Here is a 20,728-nt window from a genome sequence, read left to right on the forward strand (position 1 = left end):
TCCTGCTTTAGTCCTGCTTTAGTCCTGCTTTAGTCCTGGTTTAGTCCTGCTTTAGTCCTGCTTTAGTCCTGCTTTAGTCCTGCTTTAGTCCTGCTTTAGTCCTGCTTTAGACCTGCTTTAGTCTTACTTTAGTCCTGCTTTAGTCCTGCTTTAGTCCTGCTTTAGACCTGCTTTAGTCCTGCTTTAGTCCTGCTTTAGTCCTGCTTTAGTCCTGGTTTAGTCCTGCTTTAGTCCTGCTTTAGTCCTGCTTTAGTCCTGCTTTAGTCCTGCTTTAGTCCTGGTTTAGTCCTGCTTTAGTCCTGCTTTAGTCCTGCTTTAGTCCTGCTTTAGTCCTGGTTTAGTCCTGCTTTAGTCCTGCTTTAGTCCTGCTTTAGTCCTGCTTTAGTCCTGCTTTAGTCCTGGTTTAGTCCTGCTTTAGTCCTGGTTTAGTCCTGCTTTAGTCCTGGTTTAGTCCTGCTTTAGTCCTGGTTTAGTCCTGGTTTAGTCCTGCTTTAGTCCTGCTTTAGACCTGCTTTAGACCTGCTTTAGACCTGCTTTAGTCCTGCTTTAGTCCTGCTTTAGTCCTGCTTTAGTCCTGCTTTAGTCCTGCTTTAGTCCTGCTTTAGTCCTGCTTTAGTCCTGCTTTAGTCCTGCTTTAGTCCTGCTTTAGTCCTGGTTTAGTCCTGCTTTAGTCCTGCTTTAGTCCTGCTTTAGACCTGCTTTAGACCTGCTTTAGACCTGCTTTAGTCCTGCTTTAGTCCTGCTTTAGTCCTGCTTTAGTCCTGCTTTAGTCCTGCTTTAGTCCTGCTTTAGTCCTGCTTTAGACCTGCTTTAGTCCTGCTTTAGTCCTGGTTTAGTCCTGCTTTAGTCCTGGTTTAGTCCTGCTTTAGACCTGCTTTAGTCCTGCTTTAGTCCTGCTTTAGTCCTGGTTTAGTCCTGCTTTAGTCCTGGTTTAGTCCTGCTTTAGTCCTGCTTTAGTCCTGGTTTAGTCCTGCTTTAGTCCTGCTTTAGTCCTGCTTTAGTCCTGGTTTAGTCCTGCTTTAGTCCTGCTTTAGTCCTGCTTTAGTCCTGCTTTAGTCCTGCTTTAGTCCTGCTTTAGACCTGGTTTAGCCCTGCTTTAGCCCTGGTTTAGCCCTGCTTTAGTCCTGCTTTAGTCCTGCTTTAGTCCTGGTTTAGTCCTGCTTTAGACCTGGTTTAGACCTGGTTTAGACCTGGTTTAGACCTGGTTTAGTCCTGCTTTAGTCCTGCTTTAGTCCTGCTTTAGTCCTGGTTTAGTCCTGCTTTAGACCTGCTTTAGTCCTGCTTTAGTCCTGCTTTAGTCCTGGTTTAGTCCTGCTTTAGTCCTGCTTTAGTCCTGCTTTAGTCCTGCTTTAGTCCTGCTTTAGACCTGCTTTAGACCTGCTTTAGTCCTGCTTTAGTCCTGCTTTAGTCCTGCTTTAGTCCTGCTTTAGTCCTGCTTTAGTCCTGCTTTAGTCCTGCTTTAGTCCTGCTTTAGACCTGCTTTAGTCCTGGTTTAGTCCTGCTTTAGTCCTGCTTTAGTCCTGCTTTAGTCCTGCTTTAGTCCTGCTTTAGTCCTGGTTTAGTCCTGCTTTAGTCCTGGTTTAGTCCTGGTTTAGTCCTGCTTTAGTCCTGGTTTAGTCCTGCTTTAGTCCTGCTTTAGTCCTGGTTTAGTCCTGCTTTAGTCCTGCTTTAGACCTGCTTTAGACCTGCTTTAGTCCTGCTTTAGTCCTGCTTTAGTCCTGCTTTAGTCCTGCTTTAGTCCTGGTTTAGTCCTGCTTTAGTCCTGCTTTAGTCCTGCTTTAGTCCTGCTTTAGTCCTGGTTTAGTCCTGCTTTAGTCCTGCTTTAGTCCTGCTTTAGTCCTGCTTTAGTCCTGCTTTAGTCCTGGTTTAGTCCTGCTTTAGTCCTGGTTTAGTCCTGCTTTAGTCCTGGTTTAGTCCTGCTTTAGACCTGCTTTAGTCCTGCTTTAGTCCTGGTTTAGTCCTGCTTTAGTCCTGCTTTAGTCCTGCTTTAGTCCTGCTTTAGTCCTGCTTTAGTCCTGGTTTAGTCCTGCTTTAGTCCTGCTTTAGTCCTGCTTTAGACCTGCTTTAGTCCTGCTTTAGTCCTGGTTTAGTCCTGCTTTAGTCCTGGTTTAGTCCTGCTTTAGACCTGCTTTAGTCCTGCTTTAGTCCTGCTTTAGTCCTGGTTTAGTCCTGCTTTAGTCCTGGTTTAGTCCTGGTTTAGTCCTGCTTTAGTCCTGCTTTAGTCCTGCTTTAGTCCTGCTTTAGTCCTGGTTTAGTCCTGCTTTAGACCTGCTTTAGTCCTGCTTTAGACCTGGTTTAGTCCTGCTTTAGTCCTGCTTTAGTCCTGGTTTAGTCCTGCTTTAGTCCTGCTTTAGTCCTGCTTTAGTCCTGCTTTAGTCCTGCTTTAGTCCTGCTTTAGTCCTGGTTTAGTCCTGCTTTAGTCCTGCTTTAGTCCTGGTTTAGTCCTGGTTTAGTCCTGCTTTAGACCTGCTTTAGACCTGCTTTAGTCCTGCTTTAGTCCTGCTTTAGTCCTGCTTTAGTCCTGCTTTAGTCCTGGTTTAGACCTGGTTTAGTCCTGCTTTAGTCCTGCTTTAGTCCTGCTTTAGTCCTGCTTTAGTCCTGCTTTAGTCCTGGTTTAGTCCTGGTTTAGTCCTGCTTTAGTCCTGGTTTAGACCTGCTTTAGACCTGGTTTAGACCTGGTTTAGACCTGGTTTAGACCTGGTTTAGTCCTGCTTTAGTCCTGCTTTAGTCCTGCTTTAGACCTGCTTTAGTCCTGCTTTAGTCCTGCTTTAGTCCTGCTTTAGTCCTGCTTTAGACCTGCTTTAGACCTGCTTTAGTCCTGCTTTAGTCCTGCTTTAGACCTGCTTTAGTCCTGCTTTAGTCCTGCTTTAGTCCTGGTTTAGTCCTGCTTTAGTCCTGGTTTAGTCCTGCTTTAGTCCTGCTTTAGACCTGCTTTAGTCCTGGTTTAGTCCTGCTTTAGTCCTGCTTTAGTCCTGCTTTAGACCTGCTTTAGACCTGCTTTAGTCCTGCTTTAGTCCTGCTTTAGACCTGCTTTAGTCCTGCTTTAGTCCTGCTTTAGTCCTGCTTTAGTCCTGCTTTAGTCCTGCTTTAGTCCTGCTTTAGTCCTGGTTTAGTCCTGCTTTAGTCCTGCTTTAGTCCTGGTTTAGTCCTGCTTTAGTCCTGCTTTAGTCCTGCTTTAGTCCTGCTTTAGTCCTGCTTTAGTCCTGGTTTAGTCCTGCTTTAGTCCTGCTTTAGTCCTGCTTTAGTCCTGCTTTAGTCCTGGTTTAGTCCTGCTTTAGACCTGCTTTAGTCCTGCTTTAGACCTGGTTTAGTCCTGCTTTAGTCCTGCTTTAGTCCTGGTTTAGTCCTGCTTTAGTCCTGCTTTAGTCCTGCTTTAGTCCTGCTTTAGTCCTGGTTTAGTCCTGCTTTAGTCCTGCTTTAGTCCTGGTTTAGTCCTGGTTTAGTCCTGCTTTAGACCTGCTTTAGACCTGCTTTAGTCCTGCTTTAGTCCTGCTTTAGTCCTGCTTTAGTCCTGCTTTAGTCCTGGTTTATACCTGGTTTAGTCCTGCTTTAGTCCTGCTTTAGTCCTGCTTTAGTCCTGCTTTAGTCCTGCTTTAGTCCTGCTTTAGTCCTGGTTTAGTCCTGGTTTAGTCCTGCTTTAGTCCTGGTTTAGACCTGCTTTAGACCTGGTTTAGACCTGGTTTAGACCTGGTTTAGTCCTGCTTTAGTCCTGCTTTAGTCCTGCTTTAGACCTGCTTTAGTCCTGCTTTAGTCCTGCTTTAGTCCTGCTTTAGTCCTGCTTTAGTCCTGGTTTAGACCTGGTTTAGTCCTGCTTTAGTCCTGCTTTAGTCCTGCTTTAGTCCTGCTTTAGTCCTGGTTTAGTCCTGCTTTAGACCTGCTTTAGTCCTGCTTTAGTCCTGCTTTAGACCTGCTTTAGTCCTGCTTTAGTCCTGCTTTAGTCCTGGTTTAGTCCTGCTTTAGTCCTGGTTTAGTCCTGCTTTAGTCCTGGTTTAGTCCTGCTTTAGTCCTGCTTTAGACCTGCTTTAGTCCTGGTTTAGTCCTGCTTTAGTCCTGCTTTAGTCCTGCTTTAGACCTGCTTTAGACCTGCTTTAGACCTGCTTTAGTCCTGCTTTAGTCCTGCTTTAGACCTGCTTTAGTCCTGCTTTAGTCCTGCTTTAGTCCTGCTTTAGTCCTGCTTTAGTCCTGCTTTAGTCCTGCTTTAGTCCTGGTTTAGTCCTGCTTTAGTCCTGCTTTAGTCCTGGTTTAGTCCTGCTTTAGTCCTGCTTTAGTCCTGCTTTAGTCCTGCTTTAGTCCTGCTTTAGTCCTGGTTTAGTCCTGCTTTAGTCCTGCTTTATTCCTGCTTTAGTCCTGCTTTAGTCCTGCTTTAGTCCTGCTTTAGACCTGCTTTAGTCCTGCTTTAGTCCTGCTTTAGTCCTGCTTTAGTCCTGCTTTAGTCCTGGTTTAGTCCTGCTTTAGTCCTGCTTTAGACCTGCTTTAGACCTGCTTTAGTCCTGCTTTAGTCCTGCTTTAGTCCTGCTTTAGTCCTGGTTTAGTCCTGCTTTAGACCTGCTTTAGTCCTGCTTTAGTCCTGGTTTAGTCCTGCTTTAGTCCTGGTTTAGTCCTGCTTTAGTCCTGCTTTAGTCCTGCTTTAGTCCTGCTTTAGTCCTGGTTTAGTCCTGCTTTAGTCCTGCTTTAGTCCTGCTTTAGACCTGCTTTAGTCCTGCTTTAGACCTGGTTTAGTCCTGCTTTAGTCCTGCTTTAGTCCTGGTTTAGTCCTGCTTTAGTCCTGCTTTAGTCCTGCTTTAGTCCTGCTTTAGTCCTGCTTTAGTCCTGCTTTAGTCCTGGTTTAGTCCTGCTTTAGTCCTGGTTTAGTCCTGCTTTAGACCTGCTTTAGACCTGCTTTAGTCCTGCTTTAGTCCTGCTTTAGTCCTGCTTTAGTCCTGCTTTAGTCCTGCTTTAGTCCTGGTTTAGTCCTGCTTTAGACCTGCGTTAGTCCTGCTTTAGTCCTGCTTTAGTCCTGCTTTAGTCCTGCTTTAGTCCTGCTTTAGTCCTGCTTTAGTCCTGCTTTAGTCCTGGTTTAGTCCTGGTTTAGTCCTGGTTTAGTCCTGCTTTAGTCCTGCTTTAGACCTGCTTTAGACCTGCTTTAGTCCTGCTTTAGTCCTGCTTTAGTCCTGCTTTAGTCCTGCTTTAGTCCTGCTTTAGTCCTGGTTTAGTCCTGGTTTAGTCCTGCTTTAGTCCTGCTTTAGTCCTGCTTTAGTCCTGCTTTAGTCCTGCTTTAGTCCTGCTTTAGACCTGCTTTAGTCCTGCTTTAGTCCTGCTTTAGTCCTGGTTTAGTCCTGCTTTAGTCCTGGTTTAGTCCTGCTTTAGTCCTGCTTTAGTCCTGCTTTAGTCCTGCTTTAGTCCTGGTTTAGTCCTGCTTTAGTCCTGCTTTAGTCCTGCTTTAGTCCTGCTTTAGTCCTGCTTTAGTCCTGCTTTAGTCCTGGTTTAGTCCTGGTTTAGTCCTGGTTTAGTCCTGCTTTAGTCCTGCTTTAGTCCTGCTTTAGACCTGCTTTAGTCCTGCTTTAGTCCTGCTTTAGTCCTGCTTTAGTCCTGCTTTAGTCCTGCTTTAGTCCTGCTTTAGTCCTGCTTTAGTCCTGGTTTAGTCCTGCTTTAGTCCTGCTTTAGACCTGCTTTAGTCCTGCTTTAGTCCTGGTTTAGTCCTGGTTTAGTCCTGCTTTAGTCCTGGTTTAGTCCTGCTTTAGTCCTGCTTTAGACCTGCTTTAGTCCTGGTTTAGTCCTGCTTTAGTCCTGCTTTAGTCCTGGTTTAGTCCTGCTTTAGTCCTGCTTTAGACCTGCTTTAGACCTGCTTTAGTCCTGCTTTAGTCCTGCTTTAGTCCTGCTTTAGTCCTGCTTTAGTCCTGCTTTAGTCCTGGTTTAGTCCTGGTTTAGTCCTGGTTTAGTCCTGCTTTAGTCCTGCTTTAGTCCTGCTTTAGTCCTGCTTTAGTCCTGCTTTAGTCCTGCTTTAGTCCTGCTTTAGTCCTGCTTTAGTCCTGGTTTAGTCCTGCTTTAGTCCTGGTTTAGTCCTGCTTTAGACCTGCTTTAGTCCTGCTTTAGTCCTGGTTTAGTCCTGCTTTAGTCCTGGTTTAGTCCTGCTTTAGTCCTGCTTTAGTCCTGCTTTAGTCCTGGTTTAGTCCTGCTTTAGTCCTGCTTTAGTCCTGCTTTAGTCCTGCTTTAGTCCTGGTTTAGACCTGGTTTAGTCCTGCTTTAGTCCTGCTTTAGACCTGCTTTAGTCCTGCTTTAGTCCTGCTTTAGTCCTGCTTTAGTCCTGCTTTAGTCCTGCTTTAGTCCTGCTTTAGACCTGCTTTAGTCCTGCTTTAGTCCTGCTTTAGTCCTGGTTTAGACCTGGTTTAGTCCTGGTTTAGTCCTGCTTTAGACCTGCTTTAGTCCTGGTTTAGTCCTGCTTTAGTCCTGGTTTAGTCCTGCTTTAGACCTGCTTTAGACCTGCTTTAGTCCTGCTTTAGTCCTGCTTTAGTCCTGCTTTAGTCCTGGTTTAGACCTGGTTTAGTCCTGGTTTAGTCCTGCTTTAGACCTGCTTTAGTCCTGCTTTAGTCCTGGTTTAGTCCTGCTTTAGTCCTGCTTTAGACCTGCTTTAGTCCTGCTTTAGTCCTGCTTTAGTCCTGCTTTAGTCCTGCTTTAGTCCTGCTTTAGTCCTGCTTTAGTCCTGCTTTAGTCCTGGTTTAGTCCTGCTTTAGTCCTGCTTTAGTCCTGCTTTAGTCCTGGTTTAGTCCTGCTTTAGTCCTGCTTTAGTCCTGGTTTAGTCCTGCTTTAGTCCTGCTTTAGTCCTGCTTTAGTCCTGCTTTAGTCCTGGTTTAGTCCTGGTTTAGACCTGCTTTAGTCCTGGTTTAGTCCTGGTTTAGTCCTGGTTTAGTCCTGGTTTAGTCCTGATTTAGTCCTGCTTTAGTCCTGCTTTAGTCCTGCTTTAGTCCTGCTTTAATCCTGGTTTAGTCCTGGTTTAGTCCTGCTTTAGTCCTGCTTTAGACCTGCTTTAGTCCTGCTTTAGTCCTGCTTTAGTCCTGGTTTAGTCCTGGTTTAGTCCTGCTTTAGTCCTGCTTTAGTCCTGGTTTAGTCCTGGTTTAGACCTGCTTTAGTCCTGGTTTAGTCCTGGTTTAGTCCTGGTTTAGTCCTGCTTTAGTCCTGCTTTAGTCCTGGTTTAGTCCTGCTTTAGTCCTGGTTTAGTCCTGCTTTAGTCCTGGTTTAGTCCTGGTTTAGTCCTGCTTTAGTCCTGGTTTAGTCCTGGTTTAGTCCTGCTTTAGTCCTGCTTTAGTCCTGGTTTAGTCCTGGTTTAGTCCTGGTTTAGACCTGCTTTAGTCCTGGTTTAGTCCTGGTTTAGTCCTGGTTTAGTCCTGCTTTAGTCCTGCTTTAGTCCTGGTTTAGTCCTGCTTTAGTCCTGCTTTAGTCCTGCTTTAGTCCTGGTTTAGTCCTGGTTTAGTCCTGCTTTAGTCCTGCTTTAGTCCTGCTTTAGTCCTGGTTTAGACCTGGTTTAGTCCTGGTTTAGTCCTGCTTTAGTCCTGCTTTAGTCCTGGTTTAGTCCTGCTTTAGTCCTGCTTTAGACCTGCTTTAGTCCTGCTTTAGTCCTGGTTTAGTCCTGCTTTAGTCCTGCTTTAGTCCTGCTTTAGTCCTGCTTTAGTCCTGGTTTAGTCCTGCTTTAGTCCTGCTTTAGTCCTGGTTTAGTCCTGCTTTAGTCCTGGTTTAGTCCTGGTTTAGTCCTGCTTTAGTCCTGGTTTAGTCCTGGTTTAGTCCTGGTTTAGTCCTGCTTTAGTCCTGCTTTAGTCCTGCTTTAGTCCTGCTTTAGTCCTGCTTTAGTCCTGGTTTAGTCCTGCTTTAGTCCTGCTTTAGTCCTGGTTTAGTCCTGCTTTAGTCCTGCTTTAGACCTGCTTTAGACCTGCTTTAGTCCTGCTTTAGTCCTGCTTTAGTCCTGCTTTAGTCCTGCTTTAGTCCTGCTTTAGTCCTGGTTTAGTCCTGCTTTAGTCCTGCTTTAGTCCTGCTTTAGTCCTGCTTTAGTCCTGCTTTAGTCCTGCTTTAGTCCTGCTTTAGTCCTGGTTTAGTCCTGCTTTAGTCCTGCTTTAGTCCTGCTTTAGTCCTGGTTTAGTCCTGCTTTAGTCCTGGTTTAGTCCTGCTTTAGACCTGCTTTAGTCCTGCTTTAGTCCTGCTTTAGTCCTGCTTTAGTCCTGCTTTAGTCCTGGTTTAGTCCTGCTTTAGTCCTGCTTTAGTCCTGGTTTAGTCCTGCTTTAGTCCTGCTTTAGTCCTGCTTTAGTCCTGCTTTAGTCCTGCTTTAGTCCTGGTTTAGTCCTGCTTTAGTCCTGCTTTAGTCCTGCTTTAGTCCTGGTTTAGTCCTGCTTTAGTCCTGGTTTAGTCCTGCTTTAGACCTGCTTTAGTCCTGCTTTAGTCCTGGTTTAGTCCTGCTTTAGTCCTGGTTTAGTCCTGCTTTAGTCCTGCTTTAGTCCTGCTTTAGTCCTGCTTTAGTCCTGCTTTAGTCCTGCTTTAGTCCTGCTTTAGTCCTGCTTTAGTCCTGGTTTAGACCTGGTTTAGTCCTGCTTTAGTCCTGCTTTAGACCTGCTTTAGTCCTGCTTTAGTCCTGCTTTAGTCCTGCTTTAGTCCTGCTTTAGTCCTGCTTTAGTCCTGGTTTAGTCCTGCTTTAGTCCTGGTTTAGTCCTGCTTTAGACCTGCTTTAGACCTGCTTTAGTCCTGCTTTAGTCCTGGTTTAGACCTGGTTTAGTCCTGGTTTAGTCCTGCTTTAGACCTGCTTTAGTCCTGCTTTAGTCCTGCTTTAGTCCTGGTTTAGTCCTGCTTTAGTCCTGCTTTAGACCTGCTTTAGTCCTGCTTTAGTCCTGCTTTAGTCCTGCTTTAGTCCTGCTTTAGTCCTGGTTTAGTCCTGGTTTAGTCCTGGTTTAGTCCTGCTTTAGTCCTGCTTTAGTCCTGCTTTAGTCCTGCTTTAGTCCTGGTTTAGTCCTGGTTTAGTCCTGCTTTAGTCCTGCTTTAGTCCTGGTTTAGTCCTGCTTTAGTCCTGCTTTAGACCTGCTTTAGACCTGCTTTAGTCCTGCTTTAGTCCTGCTTTAGTCCTGGTTTAGTCCTGCTTTAGTCCTGCTTTAGTCCTGCTTTAGTCCTGGTTTAGTCCTGCTTTAGTCCTGCTTTATTCCTGCTTTAGTCCTGCTTTAGTCCTGCTTTAGTCCTGCTTTAGTCCTGCTTTAGACCTGCTTTAGTCCTGCTTTAGTCCTGCTTTAGTCCTGCTTTAGTCCTGCTTTAGTCCTGGTTTAGTCCTGCTTTAGTCCTGCTTTAGACCTGCTTTAGACCTGCTTTAGTCCTGCTTTAGTCCTGCTTTAGTCCTGCTTTAGTCCTGGTTTAGTCCTGCTTTAGACCTGCTTTAGTCCTGCTTTAGTCCTGGTTTAGTCCTGCTTTAGTCCTGGTTTAGTCCTGCTTTAGTCCTGCTTTAGTCCTGCTTTAGTCCTGGTTTAGTCCTGCTTTAGTCCTGCTTTAGTCCTGCTTTAGACCTGCTTTAGTCCTGCTTTAGACCTGGTTTAGTCCTGCTTTAGTCCTGCTTTAGTCCTGCTTTAGTCCTGCTTTAGTCCTGCTTTAGTCCTGCTTTAGTCCTGGTTTAGTCCTGCTTTAGTCCTGGTTTAGTCCTGCTTTAGTCCTGGTTTAGTCCTGCTTTAGACCTGCTTTAGACCTGCTTTAGTCCTGCTTTAGTCCTGCTTTAGTCCTGCTTTAGTCCTGCTTTAGTCCTGCTTTAGTCCTGGTTTAGTCCTGCTTTAGACCTGCGTTAGTCCTGCTTTAGTCCTGCTTTAGTCCTGCTTTAGTCCTGCTTTAGTCCTGCTTTAGTCCTGCTTTAGTCCTGCTTTAGTCCTGGTTTAGTCCTGGTTTAGTCCTGGTTTAGTCCTGGTTTAGTCCTGCTTTAGTCCTGCTTTAGACCTGCTTTAGACCTGCTTTAGTCCTGCTTTAGTCCTGCTTTAGTCCTGCTTTAGTCCTGCTTTAGTCCTGGTTTAGTCCTGGTTTAGTCCTGCTTTAGTCCTGCTTTAGTCCTGCTTTAGTCCTGCTTTAGTCCTGCTTTAGTCCTGCTTTAGACCTGCTTTAGTCCTGCTTTAGTCCTGCTTTAGTCCTGCTTTAGTCCTGGTTTAGTCCTGCTTTAGTCCTGGTTTAGTCCTGCTTTAGTCCTGCTTTAGTCCTGCTTTAGTCCTGGTTTAGTCCTGCTTTAGTCCTGCTTTAGTCCTGCTTTAGTCCTGCTTTAGTCCTGCTTTAGTCCTGCTTTAGTCCTGGTTTAGTCCTGGTTTAGTCCTGGTTTAGTCCTGCTTTAGTCCTGCTTTAGTCCTGCTTTAGACCTGCTTTAGTCCTGCTTTAGTCCTGCTTTAGTCCTGCTTTAGTCCTGCTTTAGTCCTGCTTTAGTCCTGGTTTAGTCCTGCTTTAGTCCTGCTTTAGTCCTGCTTTAGTCCTGCTTTAGTCCTGCTTTAGTCCTGCTTTAGTCCTGCTTTAGACCTGCTTTAGTCCTGCTTTAGTCCTGCTTTAGACCTGCTTTAGTCCTGCTTTAGTCCTGCTTTAGTCCTGGTTTAGTCCTGCTTTAGTCCTGCTTTAGTCCTGGTTTAGTCCTGGTTTAGTCCTGCTTTAGTCCTGGTTTAGTCCTGGTTTAGTCCTGCTTTAGACCTGCTTTAGACCTGCTTTAGTCCTGCTTTAGTCCTGGTTTAGTCCTGCTTTAGTCCTGCTTTAGTCCTGGTTTAGTCCTGCTTTAGTCCTGCTTTAGACCTGCTTTAGACCTGCTTTAGTCCTGCTTTAGTCCTGCTTTAGTCCTGCTTTAGTCCTGCTTTAGTCCTGGTTTAGTCCTGCTTTAGTCCTGGTTTAGTCCTGCTTTAGTCCTGCTTTAGTCCTGCTTTAGTCCTGCTTTAGTCCTGCTTTAGTCCTGCTTTAGTCCTGCTTTAGTCCTGGTTTAGTCCTGCTTTAGTCCTGGTTTAGTCCTGCTTTAGACCTGCTTTAGTCCTGCTTTAGTCCTGGTTTAGTCCTGCTTTAGTCCTGGTTTAGTCCTGCTTTAGTCCTGCTTTAGTCCTGCTTTAGTCCTGGTTTAGTCCTGCTTTAGTCCTGCTTTAGTCCTGGTTTAGACCTGCTTTAGTCCTGCTTTAGTCCTGCTTTAGTCCTGCTTTAGTCCTGGTTTAGACCTGGTTTAGTCCTGGTTTAGTCCTGCTTTAGACCTGCTTTAGTCCTGGTTTAGTCCTGCTTTAGTCCTGGTTTAGTCCTGCTTTAGTCCTGCTTTAGTCCTGCTTTAGTCCTGCTTTAGTCCTGGTTTAGACCTGCTTTAGTCCTGCTTTAGTCCTGCTTTAGTCCTGCTTTAGTCCTGCTTTAGTCCTGCTTTAGTCCTGCTTTAGACCTGCTTTAGACCTGCTTTAGTCCTGCTTTAGTCCTGCTTTAGTCCTGGTTTAGACCTGGTTTAGTCCTGGTTTAGTCCTGCTTTAGACCTGCTTTAGTCCTGGTTTAGTCCTGCTTTAGTCCTGGTTTAGTCCTGCTTTAGACCTGCTTTAGACCTGCTTTAGTCCTGCTTTAGTCCTGCTTTAGTCCTGGTTTAGTCCTGGTTTAGACCTGGTTTAGTCCTGGTTTAGTCCTGCTTTAGACCTGCTTTAGTCCTGCTTTAGTCCTGGTTTAGTCCTGCTTTAGTCCTGCTTTAGACCTGCTTTAGTCCTGCTTTAGTCCTGCTTTAGTCCTGCTTTAGTCCTGCTTTAGTCCTGCTTTAGTCCTGCTTTAGTCCTGGTTTAGTCCTGCTTTAGTCCTGCTTTAGTCCTGCTTTAGTCCTGGTTTAGTCCTGCTTTAGTCCTGCTTTAGTCCTGGTTTAGTCCTGGTTTAGTCCTGCTTTAGTCCTGCTTTAGTCCTGCTTTAATCCTGGTTTAGTCCTGGTTTAGTCCTGCTTTAGTCCTGCTTTAGTCCTGCTTTAGACCTGCTTTAGTCCTGCTTTAGTCCTGCTTTAGTCCTGGTTTAGTCCTGGTTTAGTCCTGCTTTAGTCCTGCTTTAGTCCTGGTTTAGTCCTGGTTTAGTCCTGGTTTAGACCTGCTTTAGTCCTGGTTTAGTCCTGCTTTAGTCCTGGTTTAGTCCTGGTTTAGTCCTGGTTTAGTCCTGGTTTAGACCTGCTTTAGTCCTGCTTTAGTCCTGCTTTAGTCCTGCTTTAGTCCTGCTTTAGTCCTGCTTTAGTCCTGCTTTAGTCCTGGTTTAGTCCTGCTTTAGTCCTGGTTTAGTCCTGGTTTAGTCCTGCTTTAGTCCTGCTTTAGTCCTGCTTTAGTCCTGGTTTAGTCCTGCTTTAGTCCTGGTTTAGTCCTGCTTTAGTCCTGCTTTAGTCCTGCTTTAGTCCTGCTTTAGTCCTGGTTTAGTCCTGCTTTAGTCCTGCTTTAGTCCTGGTTTAGTCCTGCTTTAGTCCTGGTTTAGTCCTGCTTTAGTCCTGCTTTAGTCCTGCTTTAGTCCTGGTTTAGTCCTGGTTTAGTCCTGCTTTAGTCCTGGTTTAGTCCTGCTTTAGTCCTCGTTTAGTCCTGCTTTAGTCCTCGTTTAGTCCTGCTTTAGTCCTGCTTTAGTCCTGCTTTAGTCCTGGTTTAGTCCTGGTTTAGTCCTGCTTTAGTCCTGCTTTAGTCCTGCTTTAGTCCTGGTTTAGTCCTGCTTTAGTCCTGCTTTAGTCCTGGTTTAGTCCTGCTTTAGTCTTGCTTTAGTCCTGATTTAGTCCTGATTTAGTCCTGCTTTAGTCCTGCTTTAGTCCTGCTTTAGTCCTGGTTTAGTCCTGCTTTAGTCCTGGTTTAGTCCTGGTTTAGTCCTGCTTTAGTCCTGCTTTAGTCCTGCTTTAGTCCTGCTTTAGTCCTGGTTTAGTCCTGGTTTAGTCCTGCTTTAGTCCTGCTTTAGTCCTGCTTTAGTCCTGGTTTAGTCCTGGTTTAGTCCTGGTTTAGTCCTGGTTTAGTCCTGCTTTAGTCCTGGTTTAGTCCTGCTTTAGTCCTGGTTTAGACCTGGTTTAGACCTGGTTTAGTCCTGGTTTAGTCCTGGTTTAGACCTGGTTTAGTCCTGGTTTAGTCCTGGTTTAGTCCTGCTTTAGACCTGGTTTAGACCTGGTTTAGACCTGGTTTAGTCCTGGTTTAGACCTGGTTTAGACCTGGTTTAGACCTGGTTTAGACCTGCTTTAGTCCTGGTTTAGTCCTGGTTTAGACCTGGTTTAGACCTGGTTTAGTCCTGGTTTAGTCCTGCTTTAGTCCTGCTTTAGTCCTGCTTTAGTCCTGGTTTAGTCCTGCTTTAGTCCTGGTTTAGTCCTGGTTTAGTCCTGCTTTAGTCCTGCTTTAGTCCTGGTTTAGTCCTGGTTTAGTCCTGCTTTAGTCCTGCTTTAGTCCTGGTTTAGTCCTGGTTTAGTCCTGCTTTAGTCCTGGTTTAGTCCTGGTTTAGACCTGCTTTAGTCCTGGTTTAGTCCTGGTTTAGTCCTGCTTTAGTCCTGCTTTAGACCTGCTTTAGACCTGGTTTAGTCCTGGTTTAGTCCTGGTTTAGTCCTGGTTTAGACCTGGTTTAGTCCTGCTTTAGTCCTGCTTTAGTCCTGCTTTAGTCCTGCTTTAGTCCTGCTTTAGTCCTGCTTTAGTCCTGGTTTAGTCCTGCTTTAGTCCTGATTTAGTCCTGCTTTAGTCCTGGTTTAGTCCTGCTTTAGTCCTGATTTAGTCCTGCTTTAGTCCTGGTTTAGTCCTGCTTTAGTCCTGGTTTAGTCCTGCTTTAGTCCTGGTTTAGTCCTGGTTTAGTCCTGCTTTAGTCCTGCTTTAGTCCTGCTTTAGTCCTGCTTTAGTCCTGCTTTAGTCCTGCTTTAGTCCTGGTTTAGTCCTGCTTTAGACCTGGTTTAGACCTGGTTTAGACCTGGTTTAGTCCTGGTTTAGTCCTGGTTTAGACCTGGTTTAGTCCTGGTTTAGTCCTGGTTTAGTCCTGCTTTAGACCTGGTTTAGACCTGGTTTAGACCTGGTTTAGTCCTGGTTTAGTCCTGGTTTAGTCCTGGTTTAGTCCTGGTTTAGACCTGGTTTAGTCCTGGTTTAGTCCTGGTTTAGTCCTGCTTTAGACCTGGTTTAGTCCTGGTTTAGTCCTGGTTTAGTCCTGGTTTAGTCCTGCTTTAGTCCTGGTTTAGTCCTGCTTTAGACCTGGTTTAGACCTGGTTTAGACCTGGTTTAGTCCTGGTTTAGTCCTGGTTTAGTCCTGCTTTAGACCTGGTTTAGACCTGGTTTAGTCCTGGTTTAGTCCTGCTTTAGTCCTGGTTTAGTCCTGGTTTAGTCCTGGTTTAGTCCTGGTTTAGTCCTGGTTTAGTCCTGCTTTAGTCCTGGTTTAGTCCTGCTTTAGTCCTGGTTTAGACCTGGTTTAGACCTGGTTTAGTCCTGGTTTAGTCCTGGTTTAGTCCTGGTTTAGACCTGGTTTAGTCCTGGTTTAGTCCTGGTTTAGTCCTGCTTTAGACCTGGTTTAGACCTGGTTTAGACCTGGTTTAGTCCTGGTTTAGACCTGGTTTAGACCTGGTTTAGACCTGGTTTAGACCTGGTTTAGTCCTGGTTTAGACCTGGTTTAGACCTGGTTTAGTCCTGGTTTAGTCCTGCTTTAGACCTGGTTTAGACCTGGTTTAGACCTGGTTTAGACCTGGTTTAGACCTGGTTTAGACCTGGTTTAGACCTGGTTTAGACCTGGTTTAGTCCTGGTTTAGTCCTGCTTTAGTCCTGCTTTAGTCCTGCTTTAGTCCTGGTTTAGTCCTGCTTTAGTCCTGGTTTAGTCCTGGTTTAGTCCTGCTTTAGTCCTGCTTTAGTCCTGGTTTAGTCCTGGTTTAGTCCTGCTTTAGTCCTGGTTTAGTCCTGGTTTAGTCCTGCTTTAGTCCTGGTTTAGTCCTGGTTTAGACCTGCTTTAGTCCTGGTTTAGTCCTGGTTTAGTCCTGCTTTAGTCCTGCTTTAGACCTGGTTTAGACCTGGTTTAGTCCTGGTTTAGTCCTGGTTTAGTCCTGGTTTAGACCTGGTTTAGTCCTGCTTTAGTCCTGCTTTAGTCCTGCTTTAGTCCTGGTTTAGTCCTGCTTTAGTCCTGCTTTAGTCCTGCTTTAGTCCTGGTTTAGTCCTGCTTTAGTCCTGGTTTAGTCCTGCTTTAGTCCTGATTTAGTCCTGCTTTAGTCCTGGTTTAGTCCTGGTTTAGTCCTGCTTTAGTCCTGGTTTAGTCCTGCTTTAGTCCTGGTTTAGTCCTGCTTTAGTCCTGCTTTAGTCCTGCTTTAGTCCTGCTTTAGTCCTGCTTTAGTCCTGGTTTAGTCCTGGTTTAGTCCTGGTTTAGTCCTGGTTTAGTCCTGCTTTAGTCCTGGTTTAGTCCTGCTTTAGACCTGGTTTAGACCTGGTTTAGACCTGGTTTAGTCCTGGTTTAGTCCTGGTTTAGACCTGGTTTAGTCCTGGTTTAGTCCTGGTTTAGTCCTGCTTTAGACCTGGTTTAGACCTGGTTTAGACCTGGTTTAGACCTGGTTTAGTCCTGGTTTAGTCCTGGTTTAGTCCTGGTTTAGTCCTGGTTTAGTCCTGGTTTAGACCTGGTTTAGTCCTGGTTTAGTCCTGGTTTAGTCCTGCTTTAGACCTGGTTTAGTCCTGGTTTAGTCCTGGTTTAGTCCTGGTTTAGTCCTGCTTTAGTCCTGGTTTAGTCCTGCTTTAGACCTGGTTTAGACCTGGTTTAGACCTGGTTTAGTCCTGGTTTAGTCCTGCTTTAGTCCTGGTTTAGTCCTGCTTTTACCTGTAAGACTTTTCCCTCTGGATTCTCTTCAAACTGCAGTTGTTGTTGATAAAGTGGATCCAAAGTTTTTCTGGAAAGTCGAGTTCTTCTCTTTAGAACACATTTCCCATTGTCCATGAGGTAAACCTTCACGTAGGCGGCTGCAGGAGACACACCGGGTCAGGACCGGGTCAGGACCGGGTCAGGACCGGGTCAGGCCCGGGTCAGGACGGGTCAGGACCGGGTCAGGACCGGGTCAGGACCGGGTCAGGACCGAGTCAGGACCGGGTCAGGCCCGGGTCAGGCCCGGGTCAGGACCGGGTCAGGACCGGGTCAGGACCGAGTCAGGACCGGGTCAGGACCGGGTCAGGACGGGTCAGGACGGGTCAGGACCGAGTCAGGACCGAGTCAGGACCGGGTCAGGACCGGGTCAGGACCGGGTCAGGACGGGTCAGGACCGAGTCAGGACCGAGTCAGGACCGGGTCAGGCCCGGGTCAGGACCGGGTCAGGACCGGGTCAGGACCGAGTCAGGACCGAGTCAGGACCGGGTCAGGCCCGGGTCAGGACCGGGTCAGGACCGAGTCAGGACCGGGTCAGGACCGGGTCAGGACCGGTCAGGACCGGGTCAGGACTGAGGTGCTGTTTCAGGGTCTGACCGCCTCAAGGGACCAAGAGTTCATGCGATAAGTGTGTAACATGTTTGACCTGCCCCTCCTTGACCCGCCCCTCCTTGACCCGCCCCTCCTTGACCCGCCCCTCCTTGACCCGCCCCTCCTTGACCCGCCCCTGCTTGGCCCGCCCCTCCTTGACCCGCCCCTCCTTGACCCGCCCCTCCTTGACCCGTCCCTCCTTGACCCGCCCCTCCTTGACCCGCCCCTCCTTGACCCGTCCCTCCTTGACCCGCCCCTCCTTGGCCCGCCCCTCCTTGGCCCGCCCCTCCTTGACCCGCCCCTCCTTGGCCCGCCCCTCCTTGACCCGCCCCTCCTTGACCCGCCCCTCCTTGACCCGCCCCTCCTTGACCCGTCCCTCCTTGACCCGCCCCTCCTTGACCCGCCCCTCCTTGACCCGCCCCTCCTTGACCCGCCCCTCCTTGACCCGCCCCTCCTTGACCCGCCCCTCCTTGACCCGCCCCTCCTTGACCCGTCCCTCCTTGACCCGCCCCTCCTTGACCCGCCCCTCCTTGACCCGCCCCTCCTTGACCCGCCCCTCCTTGGCCCGCCCCTCCTTGACCCGCCCCTCCTTGGCCCGCCCCTCCTTGACCCGCCCCTCCTTGACCCGCCCCTCCTTGACCCGCCCCTCCTTGACCCGCCCCTCCTTGGCCTGACCCGCCCCTCCTTGGCCCGCCCCTCCTTGACCCGCCCCTCCTTGGCCCGCCCCTCCTTGGCCCGCCCCTCCTTGGCCCGCCCCTCCTTGACGTGGTGGAGGGTTTGATCCCATGAGCTCGGTGGTCGGGGGCGGGGCCCCTGCTCGAGTGTCCAGAGGCGACAGGTCGTAGGGGACGGGTCAGAAGTCCTTTATGACGACAACAATAACAAAGCTAGTTACGTCGCCCGGATCGGCGTCACCGGGGCCCCATTCTGGAGCCAGGCCTGGGATGGGTGCTCCATGGCGAGCGCCTGGTGGGTCTGTACCCACGGGGCCCGAAAGAGCGAAGTGCGGTCGTCCTCCTGTGGGCCCCCCACCCGCAGGAGGATCCATAAGGGGCCTCGACGACCACATCTCCAGACACAGAGACTAACTCTGGGGACATTGAATGTCTCCTCGCTGGGGGGAGGAGCCTGAGCTTGTGCTGGGGGGAGGAGCCTGAGCTTGTGCTGGGGGGAGGAGCCTGAGCTTGTGCTGGGGGGAGGAGCCTGAGCTTGTGCTGGGGGGAGGAGCCTGAGCTTGTGCTGGGGGGAGGAGCTTGTGCTGGGGGGAGGAGCCTGAGCTTGTGCGGGAGGTTGAGCGATATCGACTAGATATAGTCGGCTTCACCTCCAGCACAGTTTGGGCTCTGGAACCATCTCCTCCAGAGGGACTGGACGCTCCACTTCTCTGGTGCTGCCCTCGGGGAGAGGCGGGGCTGGTGTGGGCGGGGCTGGTGTGGGCGGGGCTGGTGTGGGCTTGCTTATAGCCCCTCAGCTTCAGCCGCCACATGTTGGAGTTCAACCCCGGTGGACGAGATGGTCGCTCCCTTCGCCTTCAGGTGGGGGAAATGTCTCTCACTGTTGTGTCGGTCCAGGGGCCGAACAGCAGTGCCTTCTTGGAGTCCTTGGGAGGGGAACTGGACAGTGCTGTTCTACTGGGGGACTTCAACGCCCATTTGGACAATAACGGTGACACCTGGAGAGGGGCGGAGCCCCGATCTGAACCCGAGCGGTCAGTTATTGAACACCATGTTCAACACAAGGTCCATCAGGTCACATGGCACCAGGACACAGGAGGTGTCCTGGTGCGTGTCTCGGACACTCGGGTGAAGAGAGGGGCGGAGCTGTAGAGCACCACCTGGTGGTGAGTTGGATCCTCTGGTGGACGAGGAAGCTGGACAGACTTGGCCCAAGTGCATTGTGGGGGTCTGTGGGGATCGTCTTGTGGAGCCTCTGTCAGGAGGGTCTTCAACTCACACCTCCAGGAGAGCTGCTCCCATGTCCCAGGGGACGCTGGGGACATTGAGTCTGAGTGGACCATGTTCTCCGCCTCCATTGTTGATGCGGCTGCTCGGAGCTGTGGTCACATGGTCCGGTGCCTGTCGCCGTGGTAACCTCCGAACCCGGTGGTGGAGACTGGAAGTAAAGGATGTGGTCAGGCCTCTCTGACCTTTAGGTCTCCTGAGGTCATCGACAGGTGTCAGGCCAAGCGGGCGCAGCTCATGGAGGAGGAGCCATGGAGGAGGAGCCATGGAGGAGGAGCCATGAAGGAGGAGCCATGGAGGAGGAGCCATGGAAGAGGAGCCATGGAGGAGGAGCCATGAAGGAGGAGCCATGGAGGAGGAGCCATGGAGGAGGAGCCATGGAGGAGGAGCCATGGAGGAGGAGCCATGGAGGAGGAGCCATGGAAGAGGAGCCATGGAAGAGGAGCCATGGAAGAGGAGCCATGGAAGAGGAGCCATGGAAGAGGAGCCATGGAGGAGGAGCCATGGAGGAGGAGCCATGGAGGAGGAGCCATGGAGGAGGAGCCATGGAGGAGGAGCCATGGAGGAGGAGCCATGGAAGAGGAGCCATGGAGGAGGAGCCATGGAGGAGGAGCCATGGAGGAGGAGCCATGGAGGAGGAGCCATGGAAGAGGAGCCATGGAGGAGGAGCCATGGAGGAGGAGCCATGGAGGAGGAGCCATGGAGGAGGAGCCATGGAGGAGGAGCCATGGAGGAGGAGCCATGGAGGAGGAGCCATGGAGGAGGAGCCATGGAGGAGGAGCCATGGAGGAGGAGCCATGGAGGAGGAGCCATGGAGGAGGAGCCATGGAGGAGGAGCCATGGAGGAGGAGCCATGGAGGAGGAGCCATGGAGGAGGAGCCATGGAGGAGGAGCCATGGAGGAGGAGCCATGGAGGAGGAGCCATGGAGGAGGAGCCATAAAGGAGGAAGCAGCTTCACCAACACGTTTACGGTGCGGGTGGAGACCTGCTGACCTCTGACCTCTGACCTCCACTGGGGATGTGGTCAGACGGTGGAAGGACTTTGAGGACCTCATTAATCCCACGGTCACGTCTTCTGAAGACAAAGCAGAGACTGAGGACACAGAGGGACTGAAGTCACTGAGGTTGTTCAGGAGACAAACTCCTCAGTGGCTCCTCAGTGGCTCCTCAGTGGCTCCTCGGTGGCTCCTCAGTGGCTCCTCAGTGGCTCCTCGGTGGCTCCTCGGTGGCTCCTCGGTGGCTCCTCGGTGGCTCCTCGGTGGCTCCTCGGTGGCTCCTCGGTGGCTCCTCGGTGGCTCCTCGGTGGCTCCTCAATGGCTCCTCGGTGGCTCCTCGGTGGCTCCTCGGTGGCTCCTCAGTGGCTCCGGGATGAGATCCTGAGGACCTAAAGTCTCTGGATGTTGTAGGACTGTCTCTGACACGTCTCTAGAACAGGACGTGGTGGTCGGGGACAGTGTCTCTGGCAGACCGGGGTGGTGGTCCCTCTGTTCCAGAAGGAGGACAGGAGGGTGTGTCCCACCTACAGAGGGACCACACTCCTCAGCCTCCCATAAGGTCTGTTCCAGGTCCTGGAGGAGAATCTGACCCATAGAACCTCAGATTCAGGAGGAGCAGGTTTAGGTCCTGGTGGTGCAACACTGGAACAGCAGTCCGGTCCCTGTCTGACAGGAGCAGGCTGTCCCTGTCTGACAGGAGCTGTGTTCACTGACGGCAAAATTCACCTCATTGCGAAGCCCCAAACTTTTCCATTTCCATGTGAAGCAAAGTGAAAAAGAGGCGTAATAAGAGGTCAAAGTTCGCGCGGCTCAGGACACGAGGTTGTGAGTTTGAATCCCGACTCCGACAATGTGCTGCATGTCCACCCTTCTCTCATCTCCATTTCACACTGTTCTTTCCTGCTAAATGTATAATATCAACACGATTGTTTCTCCTGCTGCTGCTCCATCCTGACCCCTGACCTCTGACCCCTGACCTCTGACCTGTGGTTGAGTGGGCGTGGCACAGCGCACTGACCTGTGGATAAACCAGGGCTAAACTCTTGTACCTGGTGTGTTCTTGTTGCCATGTTTGGCCATCAGACCTCGAGCCCGAATCACTTCCACGTCCAAACGCTCTTTTCTGTAAACCATTCCCAACTGGATGTCTCCTGGACCAATCAGAGGGCAGAACACACAGAGAGGGCCAATCAGAGGGCAGAACACACAGAGAGGGCCAATCAGAGGGGAGAACACACAGAGAGGGCCAATCAGAGGGCAGAACACACAGAGAGGGCCAATCAGAGGGCAGAACACACAGAGAGGGCCAATCAGAGGGCAGAACACACAGAGAGGGCCAATCAGAGGGCAGAACACACAGAGGGCCAATCAGAGGGCAGAACACACAGAGAGGGCCAATCAGAGGGCAGAACACACAGAGA

At 49.4% G+C, this 20,728-nt stretch overlaps 1 protein-coding gene across 1 annotated transcript in view; it reads right to left on the reverse strand.

The window, feature by feature from the left end:
* rims2b (regulating synaptic membrane exocytosis 2b) overlaps positions 1–20,728 on the reverse strand; it is a 100,259-nt gene that overhangs the window by 29,039 nt on the left and 50,492 nt on the right. Inside the window, exons 27-28 of the mRNA XM_072447268.1 lie at positions 20,357–20,458; positions 15,721–15,860 (exon numbers count right to left, since the gene is read on the reverse strand). Coding sequence (XP_072303369.1) covers positions 15,721–15,860; positions 20,357–20,458 — 242 coding nt within the window. The remainder of the gene's footprint in view (positions 1–15,720; positions 15,861–20,356; positions 20,459–20,728) is intronic.

Source organism: Eucyclogobius newberryi, unplaced genomic scaffold (genome assembly GCF_026437365.1).
Source record: "Eucyclogobius newberryi isolate DKJ021-1_F unplaced genomic scaffold, fEucNew1.0.hap1 SCAF_16, whole genome shotgun sequence".
Lineage (NCBI taxonomy): Eukaryota > Metazoa > Chordata > Actinopteri > Gobiiformes > Gobiidae > Eucyclogobius > Eucyclogobius newberryi.